At 36.3% G+C, this 15,205-nt stretch overlaps 1 protein-coding gene and 1 pseudogene across 3 annotated transcripts in view; one reads left to right on the forward strand and one right to left on the reverse strand.

The window, feature by feature from the left end:
- Window positions 1-15,205, reverse strand: part of ADGRA3 (adhesion G protein-coupled receptor A3) — a 120,708-nt gene that overhangs the window by 57,351 nt on the left and 48,152 nt on the right. For all 3 annotated transcript variants that reach the window (XM_089911716.1, XM_089911715.1, XM_022566699.2), the window contains exons 4-7: window positions 12,879-12,950; window positions 6,049-6,120; window positions 3,958-4,118; window positions 2,112-2,325 (exon numbers count right to left, since the gene is read on the reverse strand). In XM_089911716.1, coding sequence (XP_089767842.1) covers window positions 2,112-2,325; window positions 3,958-4,118; window positions 6,049-6,120; window positions 12,879-12,950 — 519 coding nt within the window. The remainder of the gene's footprint in view (window positions 1-2,111; window positions 2,326-3,957; window positions 4,119-6,048; window positions 6,121-12,878; window positions 12,951-15,205) is intronic.
- LOC111171063 (large ribosomal subunit protein eL33 pseudogene) lies at window positions 10,454-11,053 on the forward strand (annotated as a pseudogene).

Genomic DNA, 15,205 nt, shown 5'->3' on the forward strand with positions numbered 1-15,205 from the left:
CATCCCACGGAGCAACTAAGCCCGTGCACCACAACTACTGAGCCCATGGGTCCGCGTGCCACAACTACTGAAGCCGAGCGCCTACAGCCTGTGCTCCGCAACAAGGGAAGCCACTGCAATGAGAAGCCCACGCACCACAACGAAGAGTAGCCCCTGCTCGCCGCAGCTTTCGCAGCAACCAAGACCCAACGCAGCCAAAAAAATAACATATATATACAATTTGGTAAGTTTTGACATATGTATACACTTGTGAAATTATCACACAGTAAAAATAATGTAACAATTAGAATCTTCTCACTAGAACTTAATATTAAGTGCAAAGAACATTTTAAAAACTTTCCTAACAATCTTATCCCCTAATAAAAGAACTCTGCTTCTGGTAATAGCAGAGTGGCTCCTATCAAACCACCCTCCCTGCAATTAACAGTTAGTTATAAGCTGTGAACAAAACTACAAAATGATAACTATCTGAACACATGGAGAGTGATCCAAAGCAAGCAGAAACCAAAGAGGACCTGACAGTAGGAAGAAGGGAATGGCAGTGGGGAGTAACCAGGAAATTTTTTTAATGGCTTTTGCCCAAGGGCAGGCATTATTCAAATAGAAACTCAAAATCTTACTGGTTGAAAAGTCAGAGGACAGAGGTAGAAAGGAGCCTGGCTGGAAGCCCAAACTTCTGCATATAAAATCCACCCAGCTCTTTAACTGACCCTGACCTCCATGCAGACAGGGCAAACACCAAGCAGATTTCAGTGGCTGCCCAATACAGAAAAGCCAGATCTGGAGTCTGAATTTAACCAAGGTAACTGTTCAATGAAACAAAACTAGCTGTCTTGAGAAGAATACAAAGGAATCCAGAGTCAGGGGTCAGCAAACTTTTTCTTTGAAGGCCAGATAGTAAATACTTTAGGCTTTGCTGACCAAGAAGCAACACTGAGAATATTATGTAGGTACTTTTATAACCATTTGAAATGTAACCATTTAAAACTATAAAAAAATTCATAGGCCAGATTTGTCCCATAAGCTGTACTCTGTCTACTTTTCTATAGCAAATTATTCACAATGTCCAGGATACAATCCAATGTTACCAGACATATAAACAATATTTTTTAAATAGGGAAATATAAACCATATTCATAAGAAAAATAGTCAAGGTGATGATCCCAAGATGACCCAGATACTGGAATATGAAAGCAAGGATTTAAGGGTATCTACTATAAAAGTTAAAAGACACAAATGAAAATATGCTTCTAACAGACAGTTAGGAAATCTCAGAAGAGAAAGAGATATTTTAAAATAGAATATTCGAACCTCAAAATTCCCAAACCTGAGTCTCAACTCAGACAGCTTTTAGTTTCTTGGTAATTTTTTCATGATGCTTTTGTAATACTACCCTACAGTGCCCCAGGAGAGAGTTGAGAAACTACAGATCTACTCTTCAATATTCAAGCTGAGGTCTATCTTTATGAAATTGGTAGGAAGGAAAGACAGAGAGAGATGGAAAAAGGCTTGGAGAGATACACAGAGACAGAAAGAGAGAAGGAAAGAGAAAATTCAATACCTACAGATTAAGATTTTACCAAAATAAAATATGATGTGATAACATATTTATTTTTATCCTGTTTTTTGTACTTTAAGTTCATTCGAATTAACTATTGTTGTGCTTGCACCAATCGTGGGTTGACAGGTGTTATATTCTTTTATACTAGTGGGGTGAAAAAAGGAAGTATCTTAAAATGCTACATTAATCTTAAGACAGTGAAAATTAGGTGATTCCCAAAAGTGAAATTCTAAGCTTATTAGTAGCAGGAAATTGTCAGAAATTAAGTATGGCACTAAAAGTTTACATTTTTTCCTCTTGAGACTTTAAACAAAAAGTCTCTCACTTTTAAACAGTGTTTCCCTTTTATCCTATGTTTTTTTCCTCCAAAACTGGATGGAAAAGATAGCTATTTAATTTTAGAAGATAAGTAACAATCAGGAAAAGAAATGTCAGAAGTTTTCTTTTCTAAATGCAAGAAGGTAACATATTCATTCAAATTCTAACTAAACAGTACAATTCTGAAATGATAAAATCCAGAGAGACAATTTCTCATCGAAAAAAAGTTTACCTTGCAATCAATGAGCAGTTGTGAATCATGTTCTTTTCAACAAAGATACCTTGGGATTCATCAGTTTCCACTATTCGCCCATCCTGATACCATAACACTTGCATGTCTTGATCAATATATGAAGCCATGCATTGGAAAGGAAGGCTGTCTCCTTCAAACACAACTTGACGATGAGATGGAGTCATGTAGAAAGATGGTAATTCAAGGGGAGGATCTAGAGACAGTAAAATAAAGACTCAGTTAACAAATACAATATTCACACTCCAAAGTTTAAAATTATAGAAATTCTAATTGAAATTTTAAAAATGGAAAAACAAATTCATCAGTAATCAGCATTCTAATGTTAGTATCAACAAAGCTATTACTGAATTAAGAGGGTCCAAGATGAAAACACTGTTAAGTAAAATTAAAATGAAACCATTTCATATCAACTTTTACAAAGCTGATGTATTTCCTTCCAGTAAGAAAAATAAAAGAAATTTTAACTACACATGCAAAAATGTACACAAATCTCTTGGCTCATTAAAAGCCTTTAAAATATTTAGCCCCTTTGTCTAACACAATAATTCTACTTTTAGTAGTATTCTATCCTAAATAGCTAATATGTAAAGATGTACACAAGGAAATTAATCCTTTTAATGTTTATAGAGTGAGAAATTATTAACCTAAATCTGCAGTAATAAGGAAATTGCTATGGCTACATCTCTGTAATGAAAAAATAAAAGTTATGGCCACATCTATATAATGGATTGGTATGCATCTCTTATATGATGAGGAAACAAGTTTACACCATTTCCAGTTACAAAAGGTTACAAAATAAGATTAGAGTATGATATTTTGGACAAAACATAATAAAAAGGTATAGAAGATTATACACCAAGGTATCCTTGACATTAGCTACCTATGAGTGATAAGAATGTAAGTATGGGCTTTGTTTTTTTCTTCTTTTAGTTTTTCATTTTTCCCCCAGCTTTATGGAGGTATAACTGACAAAATTATAAGTTATTTAAAGTGTACGCCAAGGTAATTTGATATATGTACACATTATTTCTTTTCATAAATCTTTAATCCAATGAGCATATTTTACGTGTGAAACAATAATGATAATAAAAATAAATGGAAAAAACGGATACAGTTGTCTATTTTCAAACACAAAGACTAAACTAGAACCTACCTCTATCATTTTAAGGACTGTTTTTGGTTTTCTGTTTTTTGTTTTTCATTTAGCACATGGTAAATGTGTTATTTCCCTCAAGCCTTCAGATATTCTTAAAATTCATGATTTTCGATAGCTGCATACTATTTCACTGAATTGATGTGCCATAATTAAACCAATGCCCTAGTTTTGAGAATTTAGGATATGTTCACAAAGTCTGAAGATTTACACACACGGCTGATGATTTCTTAAGAATTAACCCCTACATGCAGAATTACTATATGAAGTTGTATCAATTCTTTAAGAACACCAATACATATTGCCAAACTATCCTTCAAAAAGGCTGTATCAATTCACACCCCACCAACAAAATGTGCGATTGTACCCTGAGATTTTATTACTATCAACAAATTCCTGATTTGCTGTTAGAAAATCTGAAGATCTATACTATTTATTGAAACTGGATTTCATAAAGAAAGCTGTTCAGAACCTAAGAACTTTAAACACCAATCGAAAAAATGTTTTTTAATCCAGCTGACTTAATTGTCAGCAAAAACTAAATATTATCAAATCTATGAAGACTGACAGTTGTAATCAGTCCCAATGTGTAAACAGAACTCTGCAGTTTGTCAGGAAAAACAAGAGAGCAAGTAAAATACAGTTAACCCTTTCTCAGTTTGTCTTCCTTACCGCACGTCAACAACTCCTGCTTCACACCTGTGACTGGCTGGGCCTGAAGAGACTTAGGATAAACACACCGTGTGTCCCGTACCGTGATGTTTCTCTCCTTCACCCAGCGATGCATCCACAGTATGTTACAATCACACAGCAGATACTCAGTCTGAAATTCTCTGTAGCATACAAAATGCAATGTAGAGGTTATGGTGAATGAATTAAATCTCATTTTTGCTTTATGTTGGCTTTACCCTTTGGGTGGCAAGCACATTCCTGCTCACTCTTACCATGCTACGGCACATACTGTACCATCAACTGGTTATGGTCTCCTTTCCCTTGAGATGACGCCAAATGCCTGACCCCAGCTCCCTTCCCAAATGATTCGGGGAGTGACTCCAGTTTCAATCAACGTTGGTACGTGAACAAAATCTATTCCTCATCTACGTAACAAACTCCTGAAGCCCAGGGTACTGGAATACCACATCCCCATCCTTTGTGTCTATCAAACTGTTACCCTTTCATCAAGTCTGTGGCACAAATACTGGATCTTGAAGCCTTCCTCAATTTTTCCAGCATCACTGCCATGTTCTTGGCTTAAATACCTGCAAACTCTGTTAGTTCTGGCAACATACAGCAATATATGACTGTTTCACATGGTTATATCCTGTTTATCTGACTAGGATGACTGGCTGACTTCTAATTCCTAAGCACCACCTTCTGGTCAGTTTCCAGCACGATCAGTTATAAACACCGGCAATTTTGCCCAATTTTTGGATGAAAATGCTTCCTACATTGCTGCTATCCAGGGTCTCAAAAGCCAGATTATTTTTAGCCTTTATTTCCTAAACTTCACAGAAATGGCTGACATGAGCCCACTAAAAGGAGATGTTTGCACTAAAAAGCAGTTTTCTGGATAAGAACCGTAGCAGTACCAAAAAGACCAGATAGAGTTTGATGCCGTGTGATTCTAGAAGTACATACATATGTCTGCCATGGGGAGAAGCACCGTGAGCGCCTAACCTATCAGCTATATCCCAATGAAAACTGCTAAATGAGATTGAAATGATAAATTTAGAAAACGAAAGATGAGGAGGAGGGAAGGGAAAAAAGGGAAGAAGTCAGCATACATCAAACAGAGACATCTGGCAGAGAAGACATTTTTCACTGGAAAAAGAGACTCAAGCCCATATGTTATATACCATAAAAATTTGAAAAACATTATGTTTAACTGTAATTCCAACAGAAATCATTATAACTTATACTTTGAAATATATCAAGGTTTATCTGAAAATACAGTTAGCTTCAAAAGTAACTCCTATACAATCTCGCACTTAATAAAACTGTATTTTGGGGGGAAAAATCAGCCAGTTCTAAAGCTACAGAGAATTATGTAAATATGACCTTACGCTGACTTCATAAAGCAGGCATTCTATGTAAGCATGCCTAGAAATGTCAGTAATAAGTTGTGAATTCAGTTTGGGGGATGGAGTTACAGGATAAAATTAAATCGCTAAAGCCTAACATAGTCTTAACCATAAATTCTTTTTTTTTTTTTTTTTTTTGCGGTACGTGGGCCTCTCACTGTTGTGGCCTCTCCCGTTGCGGAGCACAGGCTCTGGACGCGCAGGCTCAGCGGCCATAGCTCATGGGCCCAGCCGCTCTGCGGCATGTGGGATCTTCCCGGACCGGGGCATGAACCTGTGTTCCCTGCATCGGCAGGCGGACTCTCAACCATTGCGCCACCAGGGAAGCCCTATAAATTCTTCATAAGGAGGGAGGCATATTTTATACTTTGGGAATTTAATTAGCTGAACAAAATATTTTCTGATTTGGAAATACAAAGAGAAAAAATTACCAATTTATTTACTTTAAGTATAAATTAGAGAGATAGAGTAGTATTCTAAGGAGAAAATGGTTGTCCCAGCCTGAAACACATTATTAAGGTTTATGGTATGTTTTTCAATGTGAATGCAAGTTCTCAAGTGAGATTCTAATTATTGCAAAATCACAAGCTTTTCCTATGAAGTCTCTTAAGCCATATAATAACTTTTTAATTTTAAAACACTAAAATATATTTACTAAAACAGGAGGAAAATTCTTACTTACAAAGATCGTAATGAGCCAAGATAATCAAAAGTTCCTTGAGATAATGATGAAAACAAATTCCCTGAAAGGTTCCTGGAAAAAAGGAAATAATTACACTTTAAGAAATGCTAACAATTATATACCATTTTATCTATTTTATATTTCCTAAAATGTCCTATCATTAACTACTGTTATAAAGAACTTATGAAAGTTGTTTTAAATCTTATGAAGAGAAACATCTAGTAAATATTTTCTCCAAAGTTGAAGAAGAAAATTGTTCTTAACCTTATATAAGGCAGTAAACAAAATTATTTAAAATTACTGCTGGATAAGGATTTTTCTATCAAATATCATGTGAACCTCAAAGTTGACTTCCTGAACTAGATCTTCAGTCATACTCTCATTGAAACAAGAATTATTCTTCATGTGTTCACTCAGTATCACATAAGAAAGCAAAAACTTTTAAAAACATGGAAAAGGAGGGTCTGAAGGGCCAACAACAGCTGACAGTAACCCAGTAAAATACGTTGGCAGAGTGAAATGAGTCCAGGGTTTAAGACGAAAGACTTGGGATAGAATTCCGTGTTGGCTTTGGGCAAATTACTTAACTTCTCTCGTTTCCCCCTGTACCACGGCTTTAATACCTAAACACTTGCAGAGTTTTGTATGAATTGCAGAACAACTTATGCTACAATATGAGTAGTTTGTTACACCCATCGTGCTTTGACCAAATCATTGTTTGTGATTTCTTCCATGCTTGACTATAAGCTCCAGGAGAGGAAGGACTTGTGTGTCTTATTTACTGGGGTACCTCTGTCAGCTAGTAACAAACTGGGGTATACAGTAGGTGCTCAATTGTGGTGGCTGACTGTTCAGACCCCACCTTTAGGAGGCGCTAGCAAGGACTCTGGGAAAATGGCAGCATGGTCCAACCATCACAAGATCTTTTCTGTGCCTATTGTAGTAACAAGAATGATAAAATTTTGGGACTTCCCCTGTGGCACAGTGGTTAAGAATCCGCCTGCCAGTGCAGGGGACACGGGTTCGAGCCCTGGTCCAGGAATATCCCACATGCCACAGAGCAACTACACCCGGGCACCACAACTACTGAGCCTGTGCTCTAGAGCCCGTGAGCCACAACTACTGAGCCCTCGTGCCACAGCACACCTAGAGCCCGGGCTCCGTAAAAGAGAAGCCACTGCAATGAGAAGCCTGCGCACCACAACGAAGAGTAGCCCCTGCTCGCCGAGTAGCCCCTGCTCGCTGCAACTAGAGAAAGCCTGCATGCAACAACGAAGACCCAATGCAGCCAAAAATAAATTTTAAAAAATAATTTAAAAAAAAAAGAATGATAATATTTGGACCTAGAGTTCTCAAGGAAGAAGTCCTGAGACCTGCAAGGAGGCCTGCCTCTCCTCCAGAGTCTGAGTTTCATCCTTCAAGTGTGGAAGAAAGTGACAATTGCGTAGATGGATTCTCCAGTGAGGAGAGGAAAGAGAATTGATGGGGGAGAGGTCAGCTGTTACCATGACACCTGCAGCAATGTATTCCTGGATGGGAAGACTTAATATTATACAAACACCAATCCCTCACAAATTAATATACTGATATAATGGATTTCAGTAAGAACATCACTGGATTCATTTTTATTGCCTTAGGATTTTTTTGATAGAAAAAAGGCTGGATAAAATAATTTTGATCTTCATAAAAGAATTGCCTAGGAACTTAAAAAACAAAAAGAATACTTGCAAATCAAAAGAACCATGAAAGCGATGCCCTTTTCTTTTTTGGCCTATCAGAGTGAATACTGAATGTGGATTTCGAAAAGGGTACAGCTGATGGAGTGTAAATCACTGTAACATTTTAAGAAAGTAACCTAGATGCAATTAAAATGAACAACTATACTTTTATGAAGGTACCCTATGTGAAATTATATGACTTCTGGGATTTACTTTAAAATGTACGCAGGAAGACAAGAGATGTGAGGTGTAACTAAAACAAGACTGGCTATGAGTTACTAAGTGTTGAAACTGATTGATGGGTCCATGGAGGTTCCTTATACAATTACCTGTAATTTTTTCGATGCTTTGAAAGAGTCCATAGTAGTAAGTTGGAAATAAAAATACATTCTACAAATATAGGATTTAAGTATAAACAAAATAATTGCAGCTTACAGGGACCATTAGATTCTAATTACTATGTAACTTTATTCTAATTATTAGGTATTATAAATTTTTTTTTCCTTGGAAATCACAGAGGAGGCAATCACATTGGAGACAGACATGCCATCCTCTCAGTAAGTACCAACGCAAACCAATTTTTCCTCCAGTGTTGGAACAGACTGCTATTTGTTTGGCTGGACACCTATGAAGTAATTGGCTTCGGCTGGTGGCCATAAAAACCTACACATACTTTAAAACATTAAAATCACATTCCAACTCTGAGGTGCTTACACCAAAAAAAGCATAAGGAAACTGAGAATGACAACGTTCACAGCGAAGACACCGCTCTTGTGTCCTAATGTAGTTTACTGAATGGGGTGGTAGGTGAATTATCCACCTACTCCCACTCATGTTGTTTCTTACTCTGTCAATCTTTCTTTACTTACTTTTTGCTACACAGATATATTTGTATTCCTGTAAGTTAAGTGTGTATGATGCAGCATCTGTGTATATACAGGAATGTTTACCAGGGCAGATTTGTTAAAGGAGGAAGAAAGGAATCAGATAGTATCTACATTAACAGAGGAATAATTGACTAAATTATGATCTGTTCTATACTTGGAATGTTCTATAGCTATTCACATGAACTAAATCAATATGTATTCTCCTGAAAAGATATTAAGAATACGTCAGTAAAAAATTTTTTAAGTAAAATGTCGAGTAGAGCACATTTTTAAAGCCCTATGTGAAAGCCTATACATTTCACATGTATGGGGGGGGGAACGATAGAAAAATCTGAGTATACACCAGTTAGTACATGCTATCTCAGAAGGGTGTGTCTGAAGTGATGAAGGGGAGATTTAACTTTTGCTTCATATCTCTGTATATGGTTTATTACTTAACAGCACCAATAATTTTTAATTGTAAAAAGGAAGTTCTTATAAATATCACTCACCTATTATTTCTGATAGAAAAATATTAAAGGTATAATTTTCTTAGGGGAAAATAGGTTTTAAACTGATCAAAATTCATAAAGAAAAAAAAAGGAAATCTTTGCTTTTTTTGATCTCCTGACAATTTCTCTGTAAATTAACTTCCTAAGTGAAGGACAGACACTTCACTGAAGTCCATTATTGGGTCCCATCTTTGTCTGTCAGTTACTCCTAGGGTTACAATGGGAATCTCTGGGAGGATGGTTTCACTTCCCAGAATTTCTCCATCAATAAAGGCAGAGATCAATACATAGAATTAATCAATTTTACCCACCACACCCCAGTCCACTGAATCCTCTGACGTATTTTTAAAAAGCCATTTTTGAATTTTTACACTGAAACGCCAAAGCCAAGATGTTTCGATATGATAAGAAGTATGGGTGAGAATGCAACAGGGTGTCTGCCAAGGTTTCCAGCTCCTTTGGCTAAAAGGCCAAGTCAGTCCAAGATCCCAAGTTTCAGGGTAACCCAGAAAGTTCAGCTGAAGAGGTAGCTGAGGAAACAGCTAGAACAGTGATCCACTCTAGACTGATTTCTTTTGTACACTTAATCTTTGGGGTGGGAAATAATAATTAGGGAGCTTCTCTGATTCCTAACCTGAAAAATGTACTACATGAGGTGGATGGACCTAGAGTCTGTCATACAGAGTCAAGTAAGTGAGAAAGAGAAAAACAAATACTGTATGCTAACACATATATATGGAATCTAAAAAAAAAAAAAAAAGTCATGAAGAACCTAGGGGCAAGACGGGAATAGAGACACAGACATAGAGAATGGACTTGAGGACATGGGGAGGGGGAAGGGTAAGTTGGGACAAAGTAAGAGAGTGGCATTGACATATATACACTACCAAATGTAAAACAGATAGCTAGTGGGAAGCAGCCGCATAGCACAGGGAGATCAGCTCGGTGCTTTGTGACCACCTAGAGGGGTGAGATAGGGAGGGTGGGAGGGAGGGAGATGCAAGAGGGAAGAGATATGGGGATATATGTGTAGGTATAACTGATTCACTGTGTTATAAAGCAGAAACTAACACACCATTGTAAAGCAATTATACTCCAATAAAGATGTTAAAAAAAAATGTACTACATGTCCCTTAACTAATCAGATTCTCTTTTCCACCTGTTAGACTGAGAAAATGCTGTTCTCCATGTCTGAAATACAAATTGTTATCAGCCTTCACAACCGGCATACAGCCTGGCTTAGAGAGCAGCCCACACAGAACACCCATTCAAAGTTTCCTGATCCACAGCTCTAGAACTTTGTCAACCCAAATTATCACTGCAATGCATTCTTCAATGTTAAGAAGCTACCTCAATTGCCAATTTTTCTTAGAACAGTATTTAAAGGATATGCCAGGTATAGTTCTATATATGCCATATTGTTGCATTTAAAAGAGCCACCATCACCCTTTCTATTTCAGCCTTCTTGGACCCTGTGGAGGCCTGCTGGGAACAGGACTTCTAACAGGACAAATATGTCTGGAAGGCTGTGGTCCAAGGCCATTTTTCCTGGCTATAAGCGGGATCTACGGAACCAGAGGGAGCAAACGGCTCTCCTGAAAACTGAAGGTGTATATGCTCAAGATGAAACAATTCTATCTAGGCAGGAGATGTGCTTATGTGCGCAAAACAAAGAACAACACAGTAACTCCTGGTGGAAAACCTAACAAAACCAGAGTAATCTGGGAAAAGATAACTTATGCTTATGGAAACAGTGGCATCATAGTTCATTCTAAATTCCAAAGCAACCTCCTTGCTAAGGCCATTGGACAGAGAATCCGTGTGACACTATACCCTTCATGGATTTAAACTTAATGAAAAGTAAATATATAAAACTGTGGACTTGTTTTCTTAAAAAAAAGAGCCACCATCATCTATTATTACATGGGCTACAAAATCATCTCAATCAATCTCAAAGTAGGAAACGTGGTAGTGCTATTTCTGTTTTAATGATTCACCTGGATATATGTCCACTGTGTTCCATGACCTGTAAATTCTCCCAAGTATCAGAGAATTGGTAAAAATGTAAGAGACAATCCAAGCTCTAAAACTTCCAAAAACGTTGGCTTTTAAGGCAGGAGGCAAATAATAATAATAATAGTAAGCATATAGTAACTTGCCTTAATGTAAGCACTGTCCCACACAGCTCTTTTGCCTAAAGAACATTTGCTGATGGGTCAAAAATCCCTAGACCAAAGCTACATATCCATCTGAAACTAAAGTCAAGAAAACGGTCAAAAAACTTCAGACTCCCTTTTTCATTATTTGATTCATAGCTACCCAAAAGTATAACAAATTTTCTCCATAAACGCCTCAATTTGCCAATTCTTATACATTCCTTAAAACCCAAAATACAAAACTCTCGAGATAATGAAAGCACTGAAATGAAATTGTTTGTAATCCAGTTACAAAAAGGGAAACCGTAATTGATTTAATTAATTTCTCGCTATGAGTAAAGCTGTACACCAAATCAATCTTTTGTTTAAAAACATAAACTTGGCCAACTATCTTTCCTCCAGAATTAAAGGGCACACTGAAAAATACAAATTTGCTGACTAAGAAGCAGGAGTAACTTTATTCTGTTCTGGCAAGTGATTTGGAGACCCCTCCCTTACTGTATAGATGAAATGATCTCACTACTTAAGCCGCTATAGCTTTTTCAAAGTTAACTTGAACGAAACAGAAGAAACATTCTAAAAAGCTACAAAGAGAAACAACCAGGCATAGGCGATCTCAATACTAGAACTTCTACCCCTAAATCCTGCATTTCACCCTGCACCCTATTTCTAGATTGCTCTTCTCTAAATCATGATTTTATGCCATTTTCCCACATCAATGTCTTTCAGTGGCTTCCTAGGGTTGAATGAGTTCTAAGCTTCAGTCTGCTTTTCATATGGTCTTGTATAAAGCTCTATTATAGATAACTGAACTTAATTCTAGTTACTCTCAGAGTCCATTTTAAAAATAAAATTAAAATATATTTGATGGCATATACAAAGTTCTGCACTTATATTAGATACAAATTATAAGATATAGGTAAAGATAATTCAAATGCTAATTAATCCTTATAATAACTTTGAGGTATTATTAATATTACTTTATTTATTAAGTAAACTTACTTTACTTACTTACTTTATTAATCTACTTTTTCATTTGAAAAAGAGAAAAGCTAAACAACTCACCTATAATCACAAGGTCAGAGGTGTGATTCAGATGGTCATTTTACTCATAAGTCCAACGGCCTTCACCTTGACAAACTGGCCTCACTCTTATTTCTACCTCCTTTTATCATTTGCTTGACTTCTTTTCCTTTCTAACGATCTGGATCATCAGCTCAAGTTTCATCTCTTCCAAGAAATTTTCCCAAAGTGGCAAAGCTTTGATCACGTCTCTCAATGTGGACATGTTCCCTGGGGTATACATCGTGTGTGTGTGTGTGTGTGTGTGCATGTGTGTGTGTGTGTGCATGTGTGCGTGTGGTGTGTGGTGTGTGTGTTTGGGATGGAGGATATAATGCATTGTTATGTTCTGATGACATTATATCTCCATGATTAAACTTCCAGCTCCTTATATCCTACCACTTCTGTAACCTCTACAGTTGTTATTTTAATATTAAACATACAGGTGGTCATAAAAATTTCGATACTGGTTCAAATGCTTCCTTGTATTATAATACGAAAGAAAGAGGTACTTACAGCCTAACCAGATTGGTGAGTCCTCGGAATATGTCTGCATTCAGACATCCTATTCGATTGTTTGTCAGATCCCTAGAGAGAAAGGGAAAAAGTGTCTTCAATTAGTTCTCTTGGTTAATGAAGGTTTCATACATTCAGTATTCAAGAATGGCACCCAGGTATCACACAAGTCCTATCTTTTAAGCATCTCTGAAATATTCACCTATCTCAAGTGCAGCACTGAGAGAAGAAATAATCCTTGCTTTCACTTACTTCTGGCACATACAGGCTAAACGCTGTTTAATTACAGTGCCCTTGATATTTCAAGCATTTACTCCTGTCAAATGACTCAAGATAAAACCGAAGTAGTAAAAATGAGACTCCATCTTACTGTCTGTGATGATCTACACAGCTAACCATGCTAGGTTAAGTTAGGGAACAGAGCCTGATCTCAGGCAACATCCAACGGACAATGGGTAAAAGGGCAAATTACCAAAATGCCGAAACTTTAACTTCCTCAAGAACATCTGAAACTTAATGCTTTCTAATTTCATTCCTTAAATACTCAGAAGTTTTGACTGTAATGAAAAAAAACAACTGAGTTAGCTTTTATTTTACAGATCTGTCATTTATGCTCCAAGTCAAATTACTTTATAACTATATCTAGGTAACGGCCCATTTTTTCCAGTCACTCCTAACTTCTTACAGTTCCTATCAAATGTTATTTTCTATCCATTTTTTTCTTCTCAAGCCACGAAACTTTTTTCCTTTTAACTGTGTGATAATTTTAGTAAGTATTTTGTTCTATCTTTCTACACTATTTTTCTTCACACCAAGCACAGTGAATACAATTTTACATTTCAATCAGATTACATTTTAATTGGGAGGTAACTGACAATTTCTTCAAATGAGACAGCATGGCTTGCAACATTTTCCATCAGTGGATTTAGTATGAAAGCCCTAAAACAATTAATCTTAATTTTTCTCAGTTCTTAGATTTGAAATTATTGATCATTCTGAATTTCAATAAAAGAACTAAAACAAACTTTCTAAACCAAATTTTTAAAATATTTTTATCATATTTTCTTCACTGCCCATATTATTCTCTGTAATAGAAAAGCATATATTCTTTGAATTTCCCTCTGAGTTACTCTTTAGAGACTTGTACCACCCGTTTCTAAATTAAAACTGATTCTAAATCGTATACCTGGTAATGGGGAAAAAAATGTATTAGTCCGAGAGAAATTACAAAGACTTTGCATTTGAATCCGGTACCTACTCATTAACTTTTTCCTCTAGATATTTCAAAAGCTAGTTTAGGTAATCCTGGTTTCCAAAAATTTCATAGCACTGCCTTCCCTTTCTTATGGAAACTTTTGATTAAAAAAAAAAAAATTCTTAAGCAATGAAAGTCTTTATCTGCATTTGCTGTGCTCCAGCTCCTCAGACTATTAACGCTAAGTATTTTTAATCGTGTGGGACTTTTTAAAAATTCCAGCTGATTTTCCTCTATTTCTGGGCTTTACTGTTTAAGAAAATTAGGCATCATCTTGTGAAGTGTTGCTTAAACTAGCATTTCTGTGCTCTATTCATTATCCTGTCTCAATTCTGAGCTTTAAATGGTGTAACTACCACTGATTCTTTGGGAAACAGTTTCATTACAGCTATACCTATTTAAAATGGAATTTAGGTATTGGTAATGGGTTTTCATTTGAATTGAGAATCAGCTTGAATTTGTTGATAAAGCAAAGGAGAAACTGAATGGGTCTAGGTTTTACCTACTTCTGGTAGTTTATTCTTCAGAAAGCCACTTAATCTTCCTGATCCAAATTATCTATAAAATAAAGGCAAAGGCATGGGACACTTACAAAAATACTTTACATGTGGCTGCCGAGTGAGATGCACAATTGAAATGAATGAATGATTGAAGGCCTCATAAGAAAAACTGCCTATAATCTAGAAGCAACTAGCAGAATATCTTTATATCTCATTGAGTTTACGTATAGGACTCTCTCAGCTTACAAGCTGTATACCGTAAGTTCAATTACAAGTTAGCTGTTTGGAATTAAGAATGAATTTTCTGGTGGGAAGAACATTATAAATGACAATTACCTCCCTAGGCAAGAACACAAGAGACTACTTAATGTGTAATGCAATGAAAAAATGCTAAGGCAACATCTGGGACAATAATAGTAATTAAGTGCTACTGAACAAGAATTATATTTATTTTGGATAGTAGTACTTGAAAAATTATTTACTGAAGGATAAAGAACTGGATGGAGAACCTAAGATATTCTATAGTATCCTTGAAACATCCTGATGAACCTGCTTTTTATTAACAGTCAAGT

The sequence above is a fragment of the Delphinapterus leucas genome, chromosome 5, assembly GCF_059928025.1.
Source record: "Delphinapterus leucas isolate spDelLeu-1000000601 "Yukka" chromosome 5, BTC_Dleu_Yukka2, whole genome shotgun sequence".
Classification (NCBI taxonomy): domain Eukaryota; kingdom Metazoa; phylum Chordata; class Mammalia; order Artiodactyla; family Monodontidae; genus Delphinapterus; species Delphinapterus leucas.